The 19,530-nt window shown below is 45.9% G+C and overlaps 1 protein-coding gene across 1 annotated transcript in view; it reads right to left on the bottom strand.

The window, feature by feature from the left end:
• Positions 1-14,873: 14,873 nt before the first annotated feature.
• The window catches only part of LOC123772869 (neuronal-specific septin-3), a 55,229-nt gene continuing 50,572 nt past the window's right edge, over positions 14,874-19,530 (bottom strand). Inside the window, exons 7-9 of the mRNA XM_069323323.1 lie at positions 18,483-18,599; positions 16,761-16,909; positions 14,874-16,402 (exon numbers count right to left, since the gene is read on the bottom strand). Of these exons, the coding sequence (XP_069179424.1) occupies positions 16,252-16,402; positions 16,761-16,909; positions 18,483-18,599 (417 nt within the window). The 3' untranslated portion in view covers positions 14,874-16,251. The remainder of the gene's footprint in view (positions 16,403-16,760; positions 16,910-18,482; positions 18,600-19,530) is intronic.

Raw genomic sequence — 19,530 nt, 5'->3', positions numbered from 1 at the left:
TGCACATAGAAGACATCGGACTCCTGGTTCAACCAGGTATCAACCAGGTATCAGGTATCAGGTATTAACCTTGACGACGAGCGGATGTCTGGACGCCGACTCTGCCGGGGAGCCGCCGGATCACGTATTGTTTTGCGATTTGGATTTGATACTGCCGTTTGGCATCCCTATTCAACGGTCCGGTTGTACGACGCCTGGCGCGCATATCGTCTTGGGTCAGTGGATTGTTGGTAGATTTTTTTTACGTGTTCTGGCTGGTTCTCCCGGCTGGGTGACGATGTTCGGGGGAGGGTGGGTCTTGGTGGGCGGCTGGTGGGCCCTCAGCCGTGGTGGGCTCCTAGTGGGCCCTCAGCCGTGGTGGGCTCCTAGTGGGCCCTCAGCCGTGGTGGGCGGTTGGCATCTCGTCTGCCGGGGGGCACTGGATGACTTCGATAGGGGCCGAGTTTTTGGGTTTGCTCCCCAGTGTTCTCCGTGTGGACCGGGTCGGTGCTTGTCACCCTGAGGGACTCCTGGAGCTCCCCAATCATCTGCCTGTCTGTGTGTTTCTTTGCCGCAAAGCATGTTAGTTTCCAGTGATTGGCGTCACTCGTTTCGCGATCCGGCTTGGCGATTCACCCTTTCCAGGCTTCGCGATTAACCCTTCACGGGTACGCTGGGGCGCAGCCCATCCCACGATGGTCATAAATCAACAACACAGAAGACATCGATTTCTTCCAACCTCTGCCAATTCACGAATTTCTGATGTGCCAACTGTGAGTGCAACATCTTTCAACATAACGTTTCAGAACTCTTGCAGTCATCGGGAGGAAGAACCTCCCGATGACTGAAAAAAAAGGAGAAAAAGCATCTGTTCTAAGGTAGTATCATCGGTAAATAGTATAGGTTTAAGAATGTTACGACACATTTGGCAAATCATTGATGTACAGTACTGGTATATAAGAAATAGGAGTGGTTTTAAGATGTTGCCCTGTGGCACTCCTACAGTTAATGGTAGAGTGGGGAAGGTTATATCATTGATGGCTACATATTGGTGTCTGTCACTGAGAAAAGATCGAATATAGTTATAATAATAATAATAATAATTTTTATTTAGGTAAGATACATACATACAATAAATTTTTACAAAGATTGGTTGACTTATAGGTAGAGCTAGTACATACAATGCCTAAAGCCACTATTACGCAAAGCGTTTCGGGCATGAACAACTTAAATGACAAGCTTAATACTAATTGAGCATAATGAGTAGAATGAAAACAAGAAATGAAAACATAGATGAAGAAGCAGCACAAATACAATTATGTCGACAAACAGCGCTCTTAAAAAAAACAGACATTGGTTGACAATAGAAGGGTAAGGTAGGTTACAGGGAATTTATTAGGTATAGCTTCGTTTTTATCTTAAACTGGTTGAGAGAGGTACAGTCTTTAACATGGTTGGGAAGGTCATTCCACATTCTGGGCCCCTTGATTTGTAGAGCATTTCTAGTTTGATTAAGTCGTACTCTAGGAATTTCAAAACTGTATTTATTTCAGTTCAGAGCAAAGCCTTGGATTACATTGTGAAGTTTAAGCAAGAAGTAATTATGGTTTTCAGTATTAAAGGCCAATGAAGAGGCCAATTGGGAACTCATTTTTGTCAAGGGCTGTGTAGATTATATTAAGCAGACTAATAATGGCATCATTGGTACTCTTGAGAACAGAAGCCAAACTGGCGGGGACTTAATATGTTGAGTTTTACGAAGTAGGAATAGAGCTATTTGTAAATATTTTGTTCAAATATTTTTGGAAGTACTGTATAGGTAAATTTGATATTGGTCTGTAATTATTTATGCCAGCTGTCTCGCCTCCTTTTTGAACTGGCATCACTCTTGCATTTTTAAGGATATTAGGAAAATTATGACACGCTAGAGATTTGTTAGATAGCAGAGCTATGGGTGGTGCGAGAGCAGGGCAGAATTCTTATATATCATAGATGGTATTTCATTAATGTTCCCAGCTTTGGTTTTAAGCTATTGCATTATGGATATAATGTTTGTCGGGTTAACGGGTAAAAGGAGTAGAGAATTAGGATAGCTGCTGGTGAGATATGTAGTAACATGTATCTGGGTCTCTGGGATTTTTTCTGGCAAGGTTAGCACCAATTGATGAAAAGAAGCTATTGAATTCAGTTGCAATTTCTTAGTCTGTTGCAAGAGTGTAACTATTTTGGAGAGTTTTATCTGCTTATGTGATAATAATAATAATAATAATAATTTTTTATTTAGGTAAGGTACATACATAAAGAGATTTACAAAGTTTGTTGGCTTTATAGATAGAGCTAGTACACACAATGCCTAAAGCCACTATTACCCAAAGCGTTTCGGGCAGGAAAAACATTAATGACTACAGCTTAAAACTAATGGGTAAAAAGAAAAGATGTGATGAGTACATATAAAAAATAGAGGTAAAAGAGGGGGGAACATGTGATTGTTGTTTAGATCCTAGGATGTTAGAGAGATGGCTTTTCATATTTCCTTTTGATTTTTTAAATCTATTCTCATAAAAAGAAACTTTGGCTCTTCATAATAATTGGTAAGCATTGATATGTATCTCTTTTTGTAACTAGACCAATCCTATGTTTTTTTCATATTCGTGTTTCTTGTTAATTGATTTAAGTATGCCACTTTTGGAGACATTGTCTGGATCAGTATCCTTCAAATTGTTCAGCATTTTAAACGTTTCAGTGAGACCCGTCCTGTCATGCCTGGTTTGCAGTGTTGTTAGCCCTGTTGTCCCTGGTATGCTGCCCAAGGGATGGGTATGTTGTCCCTGGTATGCTGCCCAAGGGATGGGTATGTTGTCCCTGGTATGCTGCCCAAGGGATGGGTATGTTGTCCCTGGTATGCTGCCCAAGGGATGGGTATGGATATGCATAATAAATTAAAAAAATCAGATGATGCGGAAATCACAATCTTCACAGTATGTATTTAAACAAATGGTTTTGCATAAAACTTTTATTACTAATTATTTTATACAAATTATGTTAAAATATTTTTGACATTATCATTTGTAACATGGAACCATTAATTATGGAATGAACAAAAGAAATAACTTTACCATTTTGTTAAACAATTTCTGATTGTACACAACAGGACAACCTACTATACAGTAATGTGTAATTTTTCCAAAACAAAGTTACTTTTAATTGAGAGTATTTAACCAAAACATACAAGGCACTTTAGAGAAGCTTCAAGGTAACCAGAACACATGAGGTACTGTTTAGAGAAGCTGCTGGAACCCCTACTAATGGAACATCTGAGTGCACTAGGGTTTGGAAGGCAACACTGTACAGCATGGGTTATAGTGTTGGCCTTGAATCTGCATGCGAGGTTCCATCTTGCCACAAGTGGGTTTTGTCCGGTACCCCGTCTGCTAAGCGGAGGAGATTTTGCCCATGCAATCCAAATTAAAGCAAATGCTGTAGAAATGTAACCATTTCCCCGAATGGTTTCTCACAGGAGGGTGGATGACTTGGCCGGAGCCCACGAGTTGCTATGGCTCCTGCCGGAGGGACCCCCATGTGCACACACGAGAATCCTCCCGCTCCGGGGCCTTGCAAGGGGCTTTTGTTTTGAAGTATTTTTCCATGTATGCTGTCATCAAAGTCATCATACCTGCCGTTTGGGCAGACTTGTTTTGCCCTCTGGTTTAGTTCTTTTTAATGATATACTGTGCACCCCTCCCTTTGTATGCTGTGTCGTATATAAGAAAAACCATATACAAAAGATTTTTCCATTGTGCTAACTATTATTATCATCATCTTAATTCCTGTGTGTGAGATGTGCCAACTAACCATTTATTACATATTTTAGTTTGCATTGGTAGGGAAATGTGTGCTTAAGGTGCACCTACATCTTCCCATGCCCACTGGTTAGGGAAAACGGGTGCCCTGAAGCTAATTAAAACGCTACACCCCCTGTAGTGGCGAGGGGAAGAAGGGAACAAAAAAAAATAACCAGGACACATAAGGCACTGTTTAGAGAAGTTTCAAGGTAACGAGAACACATGTGGCACATTTTAAAAAGAAAAAAGAATTTTTTCCAGAGAATTTATTTCCTGCGCACTGCGGGGGTGTCACATTTGGAGGCAACGCAGTTAAGGGGTTAAAGAAGCCTCATGGTAACCAAAACACATACTGTATTACATAAACATCTTATTACATAAACAATTACATACACCTTAAACACTTGCAATAAATAACAAAGATATTTGAGCTTCTTGTTAAAACAAAATTATGTATTATTAAGTACTAGTCAGAGAATGTTTAGCAAAACTCTAATTTTATCTTAAATATCTTAACCTCATATCCAGGTAATAATGTTCTCATTTTTACTGACAGAAACAGTACGCTCCACCGAGGCTGTAAGACCCATCCCTCACACACAAACATTTATGACTAAAAACTGTACTGTACTCTGCCGACCAATGGCATCTTTGCCCCATACTACACGTATATCATCCCCATGAGCAAATATTTCTAGTTTTAGCTAGTTTGTTAGTCATCATCATTCAAGATATTAAATTACTGTTATTTTTCACTTAATTATCAACATACAGTATAAGACTAGATTTCATTATTGCATATTATTATCCTACATGTATGAGGATGTATGGCTTCAGTGTATAGGTATACACTAAAGTGTAGGAGTATTCTGCATTGTGCTCCATCCAATTACCCAAAGCTACCAAAAGGTACCCAAAGCCTCCTACCATTACTTAAGTAACAAAGAAATGTGACATATTTATTCAGTTTTAATATTAGTGCTGAATGTAGAACATGAAAAAGACATATTTTTACTCTGAAATAATATCATTTTTTAACAAAATTAGGTCCATGTAATTACCCAAAGCCGCAACATTGTCATTTGCATCGTTGACTTCCTACAGTTTTAGCTGTAGGAAGTTTCATCTAATTTTGTTATAAAATTATATTATTTCAGAGTAAAAATATGTCATTTTCATGTTCTACATTCACCACTAATATTATACTGAGTAAATATGTCACATGTATTCATTGCTTATGTTTATTGAGGTAAAGTACATACATACACATGTAATACATATGTAATGTACATACATGTGTAATGCTAAAAGGCTTTGGGTAATTAGATAGGCCTACCCTGCATCAGTGTATGGCCACTACTGTAATTATATTTGTATGTACTGCTTCAGTGTATGGCCATGTAGTGCTTCAGTGCTATACTGCTTCAGTGTATGGCCATGTAGTGCTTCAGTGCTATACTGCTTTGGTTTACGGCCATGTAGCGCTTCAGTGCTATACTGCTTTGGTTTACAGCCATGTAGTGCTTCAGTGCTATACTGCTTTGGTTTACGGCCATGTAGTGCTTCAGTGCTATACTGCTTTGGTTTACGGCCATGTAGCGCTTCAGTGCTATACTGCTTTGGTTTACGGCCATGTAGTGCTTCAGTGCTATACTGCTTTGGTTTACGGCCATGTAGCGCTTCAGTGCTATGCTGCTTTGGTTTACGGCCATGTAGCGCTTCAGTGCTATACTGCTTTGGTTTACGGCCATGTAGCGCTTCAGTGCTATACTGCTTTGGTTTACGGCCATGTAGTGCTTCAGTGCTATACTGCTTTGGTTTACGGCCATGTAGCGCTTCAGTGCTATACTGCTTTGGTTTACGGCCATGTGGCGCTTCAGTGCTATACTGCTTTGGTTTACGGCCATGTAGCGCTTCAGTGCTATACTGCTTTGGTTTACGGCCATGTGGCGCTTCAGTGCTATACTGCTTTGGTTTACGGCCATGTAGCGCTTCAGTGCTATACTGCTTTGGTTTACGGCCATGTAGCGCTTCAGTGCTATACTGCTTTGGTTTACGGCCATGTGCCATATTTACCTTATAAAAATTTGTAGTTTTCTATTGGAAAATTTGCATTTGTTAGCGTGAGTTGCCAGCTATATTGTGGTGTTGGTATCTTAACCTTCCATGGCCCTTGAGAGTTTTGTTCATTGGGGCCTCGTAGCCTGGTGGATAGCGCGCAGGACTCGTAATTCTGTGGCGCGGGTTCGATTCCCGCACGAGGCAGAAACAAATGGGCAAAGTTTCTTTCACCCTGAATGCCCCTGTTACCTAGCAGTAAATAGGTACCTGGGTGTTAGTCAGCTGTCACGGGCTGCTTCCTGGGGGTGGAGGCCTGGTCAAGGACCGGGCCGCGGGGACACTAAAGCCCCGAAATCAAAATCAACTCAAGAATTGTACACTGCATAACATTGAACACTAGAACACTGCTACAACTTTTACAGTGTGAACAGGCACCTTAATCGCCCAGAATTTGCTCTGTAAATTAACCCGACAAGAGTTGTAAAGAATTATCTTTGAAGTTGAGAAGCTTATGGAAAGGTGAATCCAGTAAGATATATGTCTGCACCTAATTATGCATTAATGTAGGCCTATTCTGTAATAGAAAATTATTCAGATTGACCTTGTGAGTAATTAGGTCACTGTTAATTGGGACATTTGGTCTGCTTCAGGTCATGGATATGCTAATGGTATAATTAATTACTACCTAACTAGCTATAAAGAGGAAGCCAGAATACTCACTTAAACACAACTTTGTGTATGGATAGTGCTTTTCATTCATTCTGGTAACCTTCCCCTACCACAGTATTGTGGAGGTGTGCACTATGGTAGCCTACCCTACAAAGTATTGTGGAGGTGTCAGCCATACTATCAGCCAAATGGTGTACAGGTTCCTGAGCTCATTGAGCTCTTATCATATTTGCACTTGAAACTATATGGAATCTGCCTCAACCACACCACTTCCTAATGCATTCCATTTGTTAATTACTCTGACACTGAAAAAGTTATAATGTCTCTGTGGCTCATTTGGGTACTCAGTTTTCACTTGTGTTCCCACCACACATATTAATAATCTGTCCTTATCTACCCTGTCAATTCCCATGAGAATTTTGTATGTGGTGATAATGTCTCCCCAAATTTTTTCTGTCTTCCAGCAACATGAGGTTCAATGTATACAGCTTTTCCCTGTAACTCATGCCTCTTAGTTTTGGGACTAGACAAGTGGCATACCTTTGACCCTTCTCCGCTTCGTCTTGTGCTTGACAAGGTAGGGACTCCCTGCAGGTGCAGCACACTCCGGGATTGGTCTTACATATGTGGTATATAAGGTTCTAAATGATTCCTTACACAAATTTGTGTGGTTGGTTGCTAGTGAGAAGAACTTAGTGACGTGAAATACTAAAATAGGAATAGTTACCCCTTACTCTAATCAAGGGTAACGGCTTGAGAAACCTTTGAAGGTGTAGAAGAATTTCCTGTTTTATGTAATTAAGGGCAAATTATCGACAGCCGTAAATTTCTGTTAATTTTCTTGAGAAATAATGATGCATATTACTATAAGGAAAAATTTTTCTTAATTTTTTTTTTTAAATATTTAGGTCTAAAAGGGCAGTGCCAAAAATCGTTGTGGGGTCTGAATGTAACCCTGGCATACTTCCCTTTTGAATTTTAGCGATTCCAATCGGCCCATATTCATCCCATATCTCAGACCATTCCTTTTGCCAATTTAGGTGAGGCTGCCCCAACCATGTGGCCTTCAACTTTGAACAGACAAACAGGTAATCAAATTCAAAGATTATAAATCTGATAAAAATTCTACATTTTAAAAGTTGCTTAGTTCTACAGTACTGTACTTGTCATTCTAGTCGGACTTTTCACGTCAATTAATGATACTGTAAACTTCAAGAAAGCATTTTGACAAATTAACTTTATTTAAACAATACAGGTTATATGACAACCCATCCTCCTGTTTAGATAGTACCTATTATGATGATCGTCAGTAGTCACGAACTCGTACGAACTTGGCTTTTAGACAGTAGTACTGTATACTGACCAGTAAGAAATTCTTTGAAAATAAATGAAGCTAAAATACAAATATTCCTAGGCCTAGTATACCACACATATGTACTATATTAGGCCTCGGATATCATATATTAGGCCTAGGGAGGTTAGGTTTAATTTGTCAAAGCAACACAAGTAAAAAATAGTTTTCCAGTTTGTCCAACTCACTAGTTCAGATTTCTACGTTCTAATTTTGTTGTATGTCGGTATATATACTATGGTCCTCATCGTTACTAGAAGTACAGTGGAACCTCAGTTGCCGAACTTCCCTCTTTACAAATTTTTCGGGTTATGAGCTCAAATTCTTCATAAAATTCGAAATGGTTTACAAGTTTTGCCTTGCTTTGCGAGTTTGTTGATACATGTATGAGTCGACTAAGTGTGTGGTTCCTGGTGGCATGGGCGACCTCGCTTCAGTTTACCAGTGCCTCCCGGCTAATGACGATTGCGCTTGAATTATTTGTAAAGAATTTAATCGTTTTTCAGCTTTTTTGGTTTCTAAACATAAAAAACCAGCGTTGAATGTAATGAAACGCCATTTTCTGGGTGAGTCCCGGAGGCTCCCCGGAGCTATCCCAGGCTGATATGCTAATGTCAGACTTTGGCATCAGTCATGTGTATGGAGTTCTTAGGCCTACCGGGGACCACGGCCAGAACCGGGCCCCCTCAGAGAGGCAAGGGGAGCAATGGCCTATAGAAGCCCCCGTGTAGTTGGAAGCATTCTATGTCTGCCATCGACCGGAACAGGCACCCAGAAAGGTAAGCGCCCCAAAACAAACCCCTATTCTGGTTAAAATTGCTACCTAATACCGAACTAGTGGATAGAACTCCCCAACCGAAAACAAGCAAATTAGTGTGACGTCACACACTGCCGCGCCGCTGTCTGCGCAGCTCCCCCCTCCCCGGGAGGGGGAAGGGGGAGCCCCAGACCCCCCGCGCCGGCTACCCACACCTCAGTTCTTGAGGCTGGATGTCAAAAACGCGAAAAACCGCCGACCGGAGGGAGGGAGGGATGCCGGGGAGCCTCCGGGACTCACCCAGAAAATGGCGTTTCATTACATTCAACGCTGGTTTTCTGGGGGGAGCCCCGTCGGCTCCCCGGAGCTAACTACCCACAGACAGAAAAAGAGGGACTTACCCGGGAGGCGGTCGTCGCTCACCCCTCAACTCGAAGCCGAGACAACTGGCTGCAACCGCCGACCCAAAGCAACACAGGCCCGACGAGGGCCAGGGACATTCACAAGGTAACGAGCAGCCAGGACCCTGTTCGACCGCCAAAATCCCCGCGCCCGAATATCAGACCAAGACATATTCCCAAAGACGGCAGCAAGAGCCGCGAACTTACGAACGTCATGGGCACGGGGATAGACCGCAGGCTGGCTAGACCTAATAACCCTGCGGACGACCTGAGAGACCCGAACCCGCGAACTGGGAAGAAGGGAAACCGGATCAACCCACAGCGCGTCCCCGGACACAGAAGCTGTGGCGCGCAAATAACGGCGAAGCGCCGCAACCGGACACAAAACATGATGCACCCCCGGCCTGACCAACCAAGCATCAACCACCCATGGACCCCTCCGGAACGCAGCAGTCTCATTCTTCGCCAGAAAAGAAGGAGACGGCTGCAAACGAACAAAACTATCACCACGACCAAAAGAGCAGAAACCCCTGCGCCGGAGGAGAGCATGAAGCTCCCCTACCCGACCCCCAGAGGCCAAAGCCAACAAGAAAAGTGCCTTGGAAAAACAATCCTGGACCGAAGAGGCCACAACGAAACGAGGAGATGAAAGGAAAGCGAGCACTCTGTCCAAAGACCAGGACGGCTCAGGCGACGCATGAGCAGGCCGGAGGTGAAACAATGCACGAGACAGCTTGTGAAACGGCGCAGACGTAACATCGATATCGAAAGCAAGCTGAAGCGGCTCCGCCAGCGCCGCACGATACGAAGCGACAGTGTTAGGCATAAGATGACGGTCCTGAAACAACCACGAGAGGAAGGACAAGACCACCCGAACAGACAAGGAGCTAACACGACGAAGACGCAAAAAGAAACGGAAGGACCGCCAGGAAACTTCATACTGCCGCCGAGAAGAAGCCCTCAGGTGGGACACCAACAAGGAGGCCACCTGATCACCATAGAGATGATGATAGACTCGAGTCAAAAAAACCATACGCGAAGACTCGAGGAGAAGATCGAACCAGCTACGTGACGTACCGGCCCGATCTGCTGAAAGAGGCGGAGCCGCGGGAAAACCCTCGGGTTCGGACACCGAGCAACCAGCGCCTGAAACCAAGGCTGGGCCGGCCACCAAGGGGCCAGAAGGACAACTCTCCCCCGGTAAGTCTCTAAGCGAGTCAGGACCTGGAGCAACAGCCGAACTGGGGGAAAGAGGTACAGGAACCCCCACCTCGACCAGTCGAGCCGAAAGGCATCGACCCCGACGGCCTCGCAATCGGGGAAGGGCGCCGCATAAACGGGAAGACGCCGCGACCACGCCGACGCGAAGAGGTCCACTTCGGGGCGCCCGAACGTCTGGCAAAGCCAACGGAAGGACTCGTCGTCGACCGTCCACTCCGTGGAGAGGGGAACGAAGCGAGACAGGGCGTCGGCCAAGACGTTGGACACGCCCCGTACGTGAACCGCCAGGAGAGCCAAACCCCGAGAACTCAGCAGACGAGTCACCCGAAGCGACCAACCCCAAAGAGACAAGGACCGCATCGAACCCCCGCGGTTCAGGCAATGAACCACCGGAGAGCAGTCCGAATGGAGCCGAATCGTCGATCCGCGGGCCACCCGAATCCTCCCCAGAGCAAACCACACTGCCGCGAACTCCCGCACCGTACTGTGAGCTCGACGGAAGGACGGATCCCAACGCCCCTGGCCGGCCTGGTGAGCACTGGTCACAAAACCCCAGCCGAGAGACGACGCATCCGTGTACACATCGAGCGAGGGCTCGGGTAGGCGCCAAGGCACTGAACCCCGAAAAACCCGAAGAGGAAGCCGGTGACGCAGCAACCGACGCAAGGCCCCCGGGGGTCGAACTCTGCGATCGCGAGAGAGGCGGAAGGGGGAACCCCGAAGGAACCAGAACAGCCGTCGAAGCCAAACCCGACCCGGCGGGTAGACCACCATCGCGAAGTTCAGGCTCCCGCACAGCCCCTCGAGCAACCGCCGGGTGACCCGAGGGCCCTCCAGAAACAGACGAAGGCAGGACCGCAGCCGCAGGAGAGACTCCGGAGGGAGAGACAAGGAGGCGGTCCGAGAGTCCCACACGAGACCCAGCCAAGTCCGAACCTGAGAGGGAACCAGATGGGACTTCCTCCAGTTCACCAAGAACCCGAACCCGGCGAGCTGGGAAAGAACCAAATCCCTGGCTAGCAAGCAAGCTGACTGGCTGGGAGCCCAAACCAGCCAGTCGTCGAGGTAGGCCAACACCCGAACACCTAGGAGACGCAAACGAGCCACCACAACCCGTGTAAGGCGTGTGAACACGCGAGGTGCCAGGTTCAACCCGAACGGGAGACAACGAAAGCGGTAACTCAGACGCCCCACTACAAAACCGAGCCAGTCCCTGAACCGCGGATGAATCGGGACATGCCAATAAGTGTCCCGGAGGTCCAGGGACACCATCCAAGCACCCGGGTCCAAGAGGAGCCGAACCTGAGACAGCGTAGTCATCCGAAAGGAGGGGCAATGAACCCAGGGGTTCAGACGGGACAAGTCCAGAATGAACCGCAGGTCCGCGCAGTCCCGTTTCGGAACCGGAAACAGACGGGAAACCCATCTGAGGGACGACGTCGTTTCGACGACGCCCAAGCGTACCCACTCCAAGACGACTCGACAGAGCGCAGGGGAAGAAGCCTGCCCCGCCAGCCCCGACCCCCCAAAGGGGGGAGGGGCCACCCAACGCCACCGCAGGCCGCGAGACACGACCCGAAAGGCCCACGAATCGTGGGACCAGGCGCGGGCGAACAGCGCAAGCCGCCCCCCCATCGCCCCGTCAAAGGGGCAAACCGCGAAAGGGCCGGCGACCCTTACGAGACCCAGAACCCCGCACAGCGCGAACACCGCGCCGACCAGACGAGGGAGGGTCCGCAGGAGGAGCCAACCCCAAACCTGACACCAGAGGCCTACCACGACGAGAGGAACCCCGAGCCCTGGCACGACCTTTCCGGGAAGACCCACCCCGGGACCCCCGGAAAACCAACAAGTCCGACATCGGACGACAAGCCGCCGACGCAGCCTGAATAAACTGCGCCACGGCCGACTCCCCAAACAGGAGAGGACAAAAAGGGGAAGAACGCCTAAGAGCCAGAGCCCAAGCAGATTCCACGGAGGAACCCAGCACCGCCTGCCGACACGCGAGACGGGAAGCATAGAACAGGGAAACCGCATCCCGCAAAATCGGCGTGAACAGCTTCAACAAGGCAGCCGACGAACGCGCAGCTGAGGACAAGGTGCCGGACCCCGGGACGGACCCAAGCGTCCCCACATCCTCCACGAGCCAATCCGAAGACAGCTCCAGGAGGGAAAAGAACCGTAAGGCCGAACACAAAAGGCCCCGAGCGCGCAAGTCCTCCGCCACGAGCGCCGCCGAAAGGGAGGGAACCTGCACATGGAGCTGAATAACGCCCACATCGCGGGGAAGGGCAGGGGCAAACAAGCACTCATTCAGGTACTCAAGTTCACCCCCCAGGAAAACCTGAAGCACCGTGGAAGCTTCCCGCCACTCCAGCGTGCGGGAACGACAGACGGAATGCCAGGAATCCAGACCAAACAAGGGGCAGTCTGCTAGCCAGGATGACTCCGGAACCTCGTAACGGAGCCAGAAAGGGAACGAAGTCCCAAACCTGAACGTGGACGGATCCATTTCCGAGGCATAATCCGGGTCACGCAGGAGGTAAGCTGCAAAGGCCGCTCGCACCACACCAGGGTGGATGCGATAAGCCGAAAACCTCCGGAAGGACGGAACCGACGTACCTGGGGGAACACGGAACCGTACCCGGGGAGGGGCCGACACCAAATCCAACTCGTACGCAGAGGGGGGGAAAGAAAACCCCACTCCTTGTAACAATAAGCCCCGCTCAGTGGGAAGAAAAACCCAGGCGGGGTCCAGCGGGGCCCAAGGCCCCCAAGTCAGCCCCTCCCCAGCCTCGAGGTCCGTCACCACAGGACCCGAGGCCGAGTCCTCTCCCCAAGCCCCGACCCCACAAGACAAGGACGGAGCAGCCGGAAAAGCTGGAGGAAGGGGGGCCCACTGGTCAGACCCTGAAGCTTCGGCCGGGAGACAAGACTCGAATGCCTCTGCCGCCCCCCCGGAAGGGGCAACCCCCGAAGCTGCCCGAGTCTCGAGATCAAGTAACCCCTGCTCCGACCCCGAAACCCTCAGACGCTTCGGGGCCGGAAGCAGGGGCGGGGGACCAGAACGAACAGAAGGGGAAGGACGAGGAGGTGCGGACTGAACCAGGATCGAAGCGACCCCCACCCCCAAGTCCGGGTCTCGAAAAGCAAAGCGGGGCAGCCCCGGGGCATCCGGGGAAGCAACCAACCGAGCGCGTTGCAACAGACGAAACCTAGACTGCAACGCACGTGCCGCCTGTACCCGAATAGAATCATCAGAGGATTGGGTAAATTGAGTCACAAGCAAGCAGCAACACTCACAGGACTCAGGGTCGAAAGTATCACCGACCCAACAGGCAGCGTGGCAGAGGCAAAAACAATGAGGGTCACCCTGAGACAAGGGGACCGAGCAACCCTCAAACTCGCACACAGCGAGTGGGGACTCCGGGGTCACATCCATCGGACCCACGCGCCCCCTAGGGGATTCCCAGGGTCCTGAGCGTTTACTTTAAGAGGACTCGCGCTCAGGTAGTCCCAGGCAGGGTGCTGCAAACCGGCGCCCAAAACTACCAAGCAAACTTCTAAAGCTGAACCCCAGGGACGTGTACACTCACGGGGACCTAGCAGGGGGCGCCACCGAGGAGAACAGTGGAAGGGCAAAAACAAACTGAATAAAATGACAGAACCCCCCACCAGGCAAAAACAAAAAGAAAAGCAAAACCCCGCAAGAGGACAGCGAACCCCAAGGAACAGAGCCGGCCGCGATGTCGGGAATTACAAGCTGAGCAGCACCCTGCGCCCCTACCAGTGCAAACTGCCTCTTACCTGCCGGTAACAAGGGAGAACAGAACACCCAAGAGCCCAACAGGCGGCCGAAAAACCGAAAGGTAAAACGGACCAGCAGAGGCAGACCCCGAGGAGCCTGTGGAAGGTGGCCCCAAGCCCCAAGGGCAGTACTTACAGGGCACCTAGGGAAGGCAGCCCTAGGCGCATGCAGCCCGAGTACTGAAGATAACTCCTGGCTCTCGCACCCACAAAACTAACACCACACACAAAGCACAGTGCAGTAGCGACACCGGAGCCAGAGCACACGACCATCGCCCATAGCATCAGCCTCAAGAACTGAGGTGTGGGTAGCCGGCGCGGGGGGTCTGGGGCTCCCCCTTCCCCCTCCCGGGGAGGGGGGAGCTGCGCAGACAGTGGCGCGGCAGTGTGTGACGTCACACTAATTTGCTTGTTTTCGGTTGGGGAGTTCTATCCACTAGTTCGGTATTAGGTAGCAATTTTAACCAGAATAGGGGTTTGTTTTGGGGCGCTTACCTTTCTGGGTGCCTGTTCCGGTCGATGGCAGACATAGAATGCTTCCAACTACACGGGGGCTTCTATAGGCCATTGCTCCCCTTGCCTCTCTGAGGGGGCCCGGTTCTGGCCGTGGTCCCCGGTAGGCCTAAGAACTCCATACACATGACTGATGCCAAAGTCTGACATTAGCATATCAGCCTGGGATAGCTCCGGGGAGCCGACGGGGCTCCCCCCAGAAAGAATTATTATATACCACACCATAGGTCCCAAGTAAGTCAATGGTAAGGTTCAACCTAAGAAAACACATGTGAGGATGACAATAGAGGAAAAAAAAAGTTTTAATGGAAAGGTTCTTAGCGAGACAAATAAGCAGTGAGCCACAACCAGGTTCTAGTGGTATTCCTGCAAAATGTAGGAGAGGGAAGTCATCACTGCCTGATGTTATAATGGAAGGAACTCCCCTTCCAAACACTAACACCTCTCCTCCTCCTTCCCTCCTCACTGTCTTCCATATGCCAACAAGAGTCATCAATAAAGGTAAGCTATAACTTGTGCATACTATACTATAAAATATTTGTGTGTATTATGTATGAAATGTATTTTGAAGTTAATATTTTGGGGAGTGTGGAATGGATTAATTCAATTTACATTATTTCTTATGGAAAAATTTGTTTTGGTTTGCAGATGTTCTGTTTACAAGCCATCTCTTTGAACGGATTAAATTTGAAAACCAAGGTACCACTGTACTACCAAAACATGAGGATGAGCTGTATATGATAGGTTATGATTTTTAATGTTTTGTATCCATTCCATAAAATACTTCATCTTTACTTGCTAAGCATAATCTATAATTATCACAATGTCAAGAGATAGTGCAAAATACAGTATATATCATTAATATACTACCACAGCAAAGGGAAAAAATATGAAACAGGGCCTAAGGGGGAAATATGGACAAAAACCTGTCCTTGAGAAATGAGCATGCTCAAACTGAACCATCAATGAGTCAACTTTCCAGCATCCTAATCTGATATGCATGTACATTTGTTAAGAGATATGTAATGTTCAGCCTATCTTCCTGTTTTGGTAGTACTTATAGTAACGATGAAGACCATAGAACATATACTGACATGCAATGCAATTAGAAAGTAGAAATCGGGGCATACTATTGAATTTGGACAAACCGGAAAAGATTTTATATTTACATGGCAAAGACAAACTAACCTTCCTAGGGCTAATACATGCTATCTGAGGCCTAATATAGTACATATGTAGTGCTATACTAGGCCTAGGAATATTTAAGTTTGTTTTTAGCTTCTTTTTTTTTTATACTCATTTTTTTCATTTTTTTCCACTTTTTGTATACAGTATAGTGAATTCAAGGGTACAGTAGTACAGTACCAAATTCTACTATCTAATTGCTTAGTACGTCAATATTTGTATTATGGTGCACACAGTTACAAAAAGTTCTATCTATACAGGAGGATGAGTTGGTAATGTTTTGTATCTAAGATGTTGAAGTCTCTCATTAATACACATTCATTGGAGAGACTGGAGCAGACTGACACCTGAATCACAAGTGATATGTCATGTACAAACTATATACAGTTTCATGTCTTTTTTGAATGCATCAATCTTAAAGTATTGTCATGTTTTGGTTTAAAGCACTAAATACAGGGTTAGGTGCTATATTTTTGATTCGTTAAGATCTTTCACATCTGTGTCTTGGCCGTTGACTATAACATGTTTGGAAGAAGTTTTGGTAGACAACCTAGATCTTCGGAAGTTTTCATAATGTCGTTCTGCTGTAGAGCCAATTAGGTCTTGCATGTGTGTCCTGTACAGAGACATAGATTACAAATAATAATTCACAGAATTTAGATAATAAACACATATTTTTGTAAGACCTCTGTTGCATTCACACTTCCTAAAACGACTTGTTTTTTATTAATGTTATTACTGGTGCATAATTTGCATACTGCAATAGCTCTAACAAGTAATCTTTATCCTAAAACATTATCATTGACACATCAGTACTGTACCTATGCATATGTAAGCCAACATTCAATACAAGCTCTTTTGATAAGCATATCTTTCGTGTTTAAATTTTAGATTTAATTAAAATTCGTATCTATGATAAGTATGTGCTGACTTCATTGACAGGTATGGCCTCAATGTAATCTATTCAGACTTACCTGATAAGCATGTCTCTCATGTACGCAAAGTCATTGTGGCTTTTGTTTTCAACTTCAACAAGACCCCAGTTGGAGCGACGGCCCAGCACCTTCTTCCCATGGACCTCGTGCCAGGCTGTGCTTCCAACCACAGCAAATGGTAGTCGCTCCTGTGAAAGTTTCACACATTCACATGATTTTGTTTTGACTTACAATATGGAGAATTTTTTAAATATTTTATATAGTGTCTTATTTTTTTGTTTAATGAAACACACCTTTAACCCTTAAACTGCGCACCACAACCAGGGTTGTGTTAGGCCTAACATTACATTTAACTCTTATAAAGTGGTTATCATCAAATGTTGATTCATGGGGGTAATGAGGTTATCATCATATGAAGATTTAAGCAATTGTGTGGGTGATGACTAAACCACACATCAACGAAGGCCTTCCAGTGGATGTCGTATACGTGGATTTTGCTAAAGCTTTTGATAAGGTACCACATGAAAGACTGGCAAGGAAATTATAGGCCTATGGAATAAATGGTAAAATATTAGAATGGATAAAACATTGGTTGAAGGAAAGGAAACAATGAGTCGTGCAAAATGGGAACAAATCGGAATGGAGAAATGCGTTAAGTGGGGTGCCTCAAGGGTCCATTTTGGGACCTACCCTTTTTGTCATATACATCAATGACATAGAAAAGAATATTACAAACCACATCATCAAATTTGCAGATGACACAAAGATCTATGGTAAAGTGGGAAATGATAATGATATTGAAGCCTTACAAAGATCTACATAAACTCCACAAATGGTCAGAAGACTGGCAAATGCTTTTTAATATTGACAAATGCAAGACCTTGCATGTGGGGCATAACCCATAGCACAACTATCAAATTAATAACATTACATTACAGCAGATTGATGATGAAAGGGACCTTCGAGTCAAGATCCACCATTCAATTAAAAGTTGAACAACAGGTGGGTGCAGCAGTCAGAAAAGCTAACCAAACTCTTGGGATAATCAAGCATACTTTTGACTATAAGGAAAAGAAGGTAATGGTTCAACTGTATAGACCTTTGGTGCTGGTGTACTTAGATTACTGTATCCAAGCTTGGCGACTTTATTTTCAGAAGGACATAGCTGCTCTGGAGAAGGTGCAACAAAGTTATTCCAGTGCTAAGTCATCTCTCTTATCAGGAATGCTTGAAGGCCACAGGGCTAACAGCACTGCAAACCAGGCATGACAGGGCAGATCTCATTTAAATTTTTAAAATACTGAACAAGTTAGAGAATGTTGATCCGGATATTTTCTTCAGGTCAGATGTAACACAAACAAGGAGCAACAGTTTCAAGCTCAGCAAGCCATAATGTAGGACTGAGAACAGGAGATGCTTTTTCACCCACGGTTATTAATCTATGGAACTGCTTACCCGCCGAAGCCTTAACTGCCAAAACTGTGCTAAATTCAAAATATACCTGGAAAAGATTATCAAGGCAAATGGGGGACCTTAGACAAGCTGTCGGCTTCCTGTCCTCATCGAGGCCACTAGGGTTAGTGACCCTTGGGTAAATCAGGTAAAATATCACAAATATTATTATCAAAATTCTTTATTAAGGTGTATTTTTACTGCTTTAACCACCTTAGAGTTTTGAAACTAATCTTATTTTCAAATTTATTTTAGTAACGCTGTTATGAACAAACTTTTATTTTCACTCTAATTTAAAGTAAGCCTCACCCTGATTTTCATATTTTCCTGAACATCATCCAAGTCTTCATATTCCTGCAGAGGGTATACCTTGATCCCATGATCAATCAAGTCTGCACGGATCCTGTCCTTGAATGCTGTTCTTTCCTGAAAGAAATGTCAGTTAACTGAAGTCATCTGTTATTGGCTAAAGTGATAATTGTGAGCATGTGTACATATATAGCTTAACATTTCATAAAAGTTTGAGCAAGCATCAAGTATACTCTAGGACTCCCATTAGCTACCCAACTTATTTGTTTCTTGATGCAAGCATTTTTCTGGTTCCATTAGACTAGACCATAACAATCAAGGCAGGTCGTTAGTCGCCTGGATTTTTGCCTGAAATCCAATGTAGCTGAATTTTTCTGAGAAGGCTCCTATTGGCAGTTCCTATCTGGACAGCTCCACCCAATTCAATATATACACCTAGCCATTGTAAATCACTATAAGCCTACCAAGTACCAAAACCTGGCCTTGCTCTAAAGAGGCACAAGCAGCAGAGTACCTATCTCACCCTAACAAAGAAAAGAGCACTAGAAAGTTGGCCAAAATATAACATACAATCAGCAAAGCATAAAAATATTGCAACAAACTCTGAAATGATTGAGCCACCCAGTTGAGAGGACGTTCTCTTATTAGTTCCACTCGTTTATCTTTATTCCTTCTTGATCAAAGAAGGAACTAGTCTTGACACCTCAGTCACTTGCCTGGGGCAAACACCTGTGATGATGTCATAGTTATGCTCCTCTTCCTGCCTCCTGGTTGATACCTGGTTGATGGGGTTCTGGGAGTTCTTCTACTCCCCAAGCCCGGCCCGAGGCCAGGCTTGACTTGTGAGAGTTTGGCCTCGGTGCTCTTCAAGTCCCAGATTTTTCACATAACTGTTGGCATTGCTGGAGACTATTTTTGTTGTGCGGGGCTATTTGGTCATAATAATTCATTGTGTCAGGGGACATGAAGCCAGAGTGTAGTCATACACGTTAGGCTTTTATGAGTGTATTCATACACATTAGTGCTCCCTCTCCCCCAATGTAGGTCG

Source organism: Procambarus clarkii, chromosome 12 (assembly GCF_040958095.1).
Source record: "Procambarus clarkii isolate CNS0578487 chromosome 12, FALCON_Pclarkii_2.0, whole genome shotgun sequence".
Taxonomy (NCBI): domain Eukaryota; kingdom Metazoa; phylum Arthropoda; class Malacostraca; order Decapoda; family Cambaridae; genus Procambarus; species Procambarus clarkii.
Note: the sequence above shows the minus strand (reverse complement) of the source record. Positions and strands in the feature narration are given on the sequence as shown.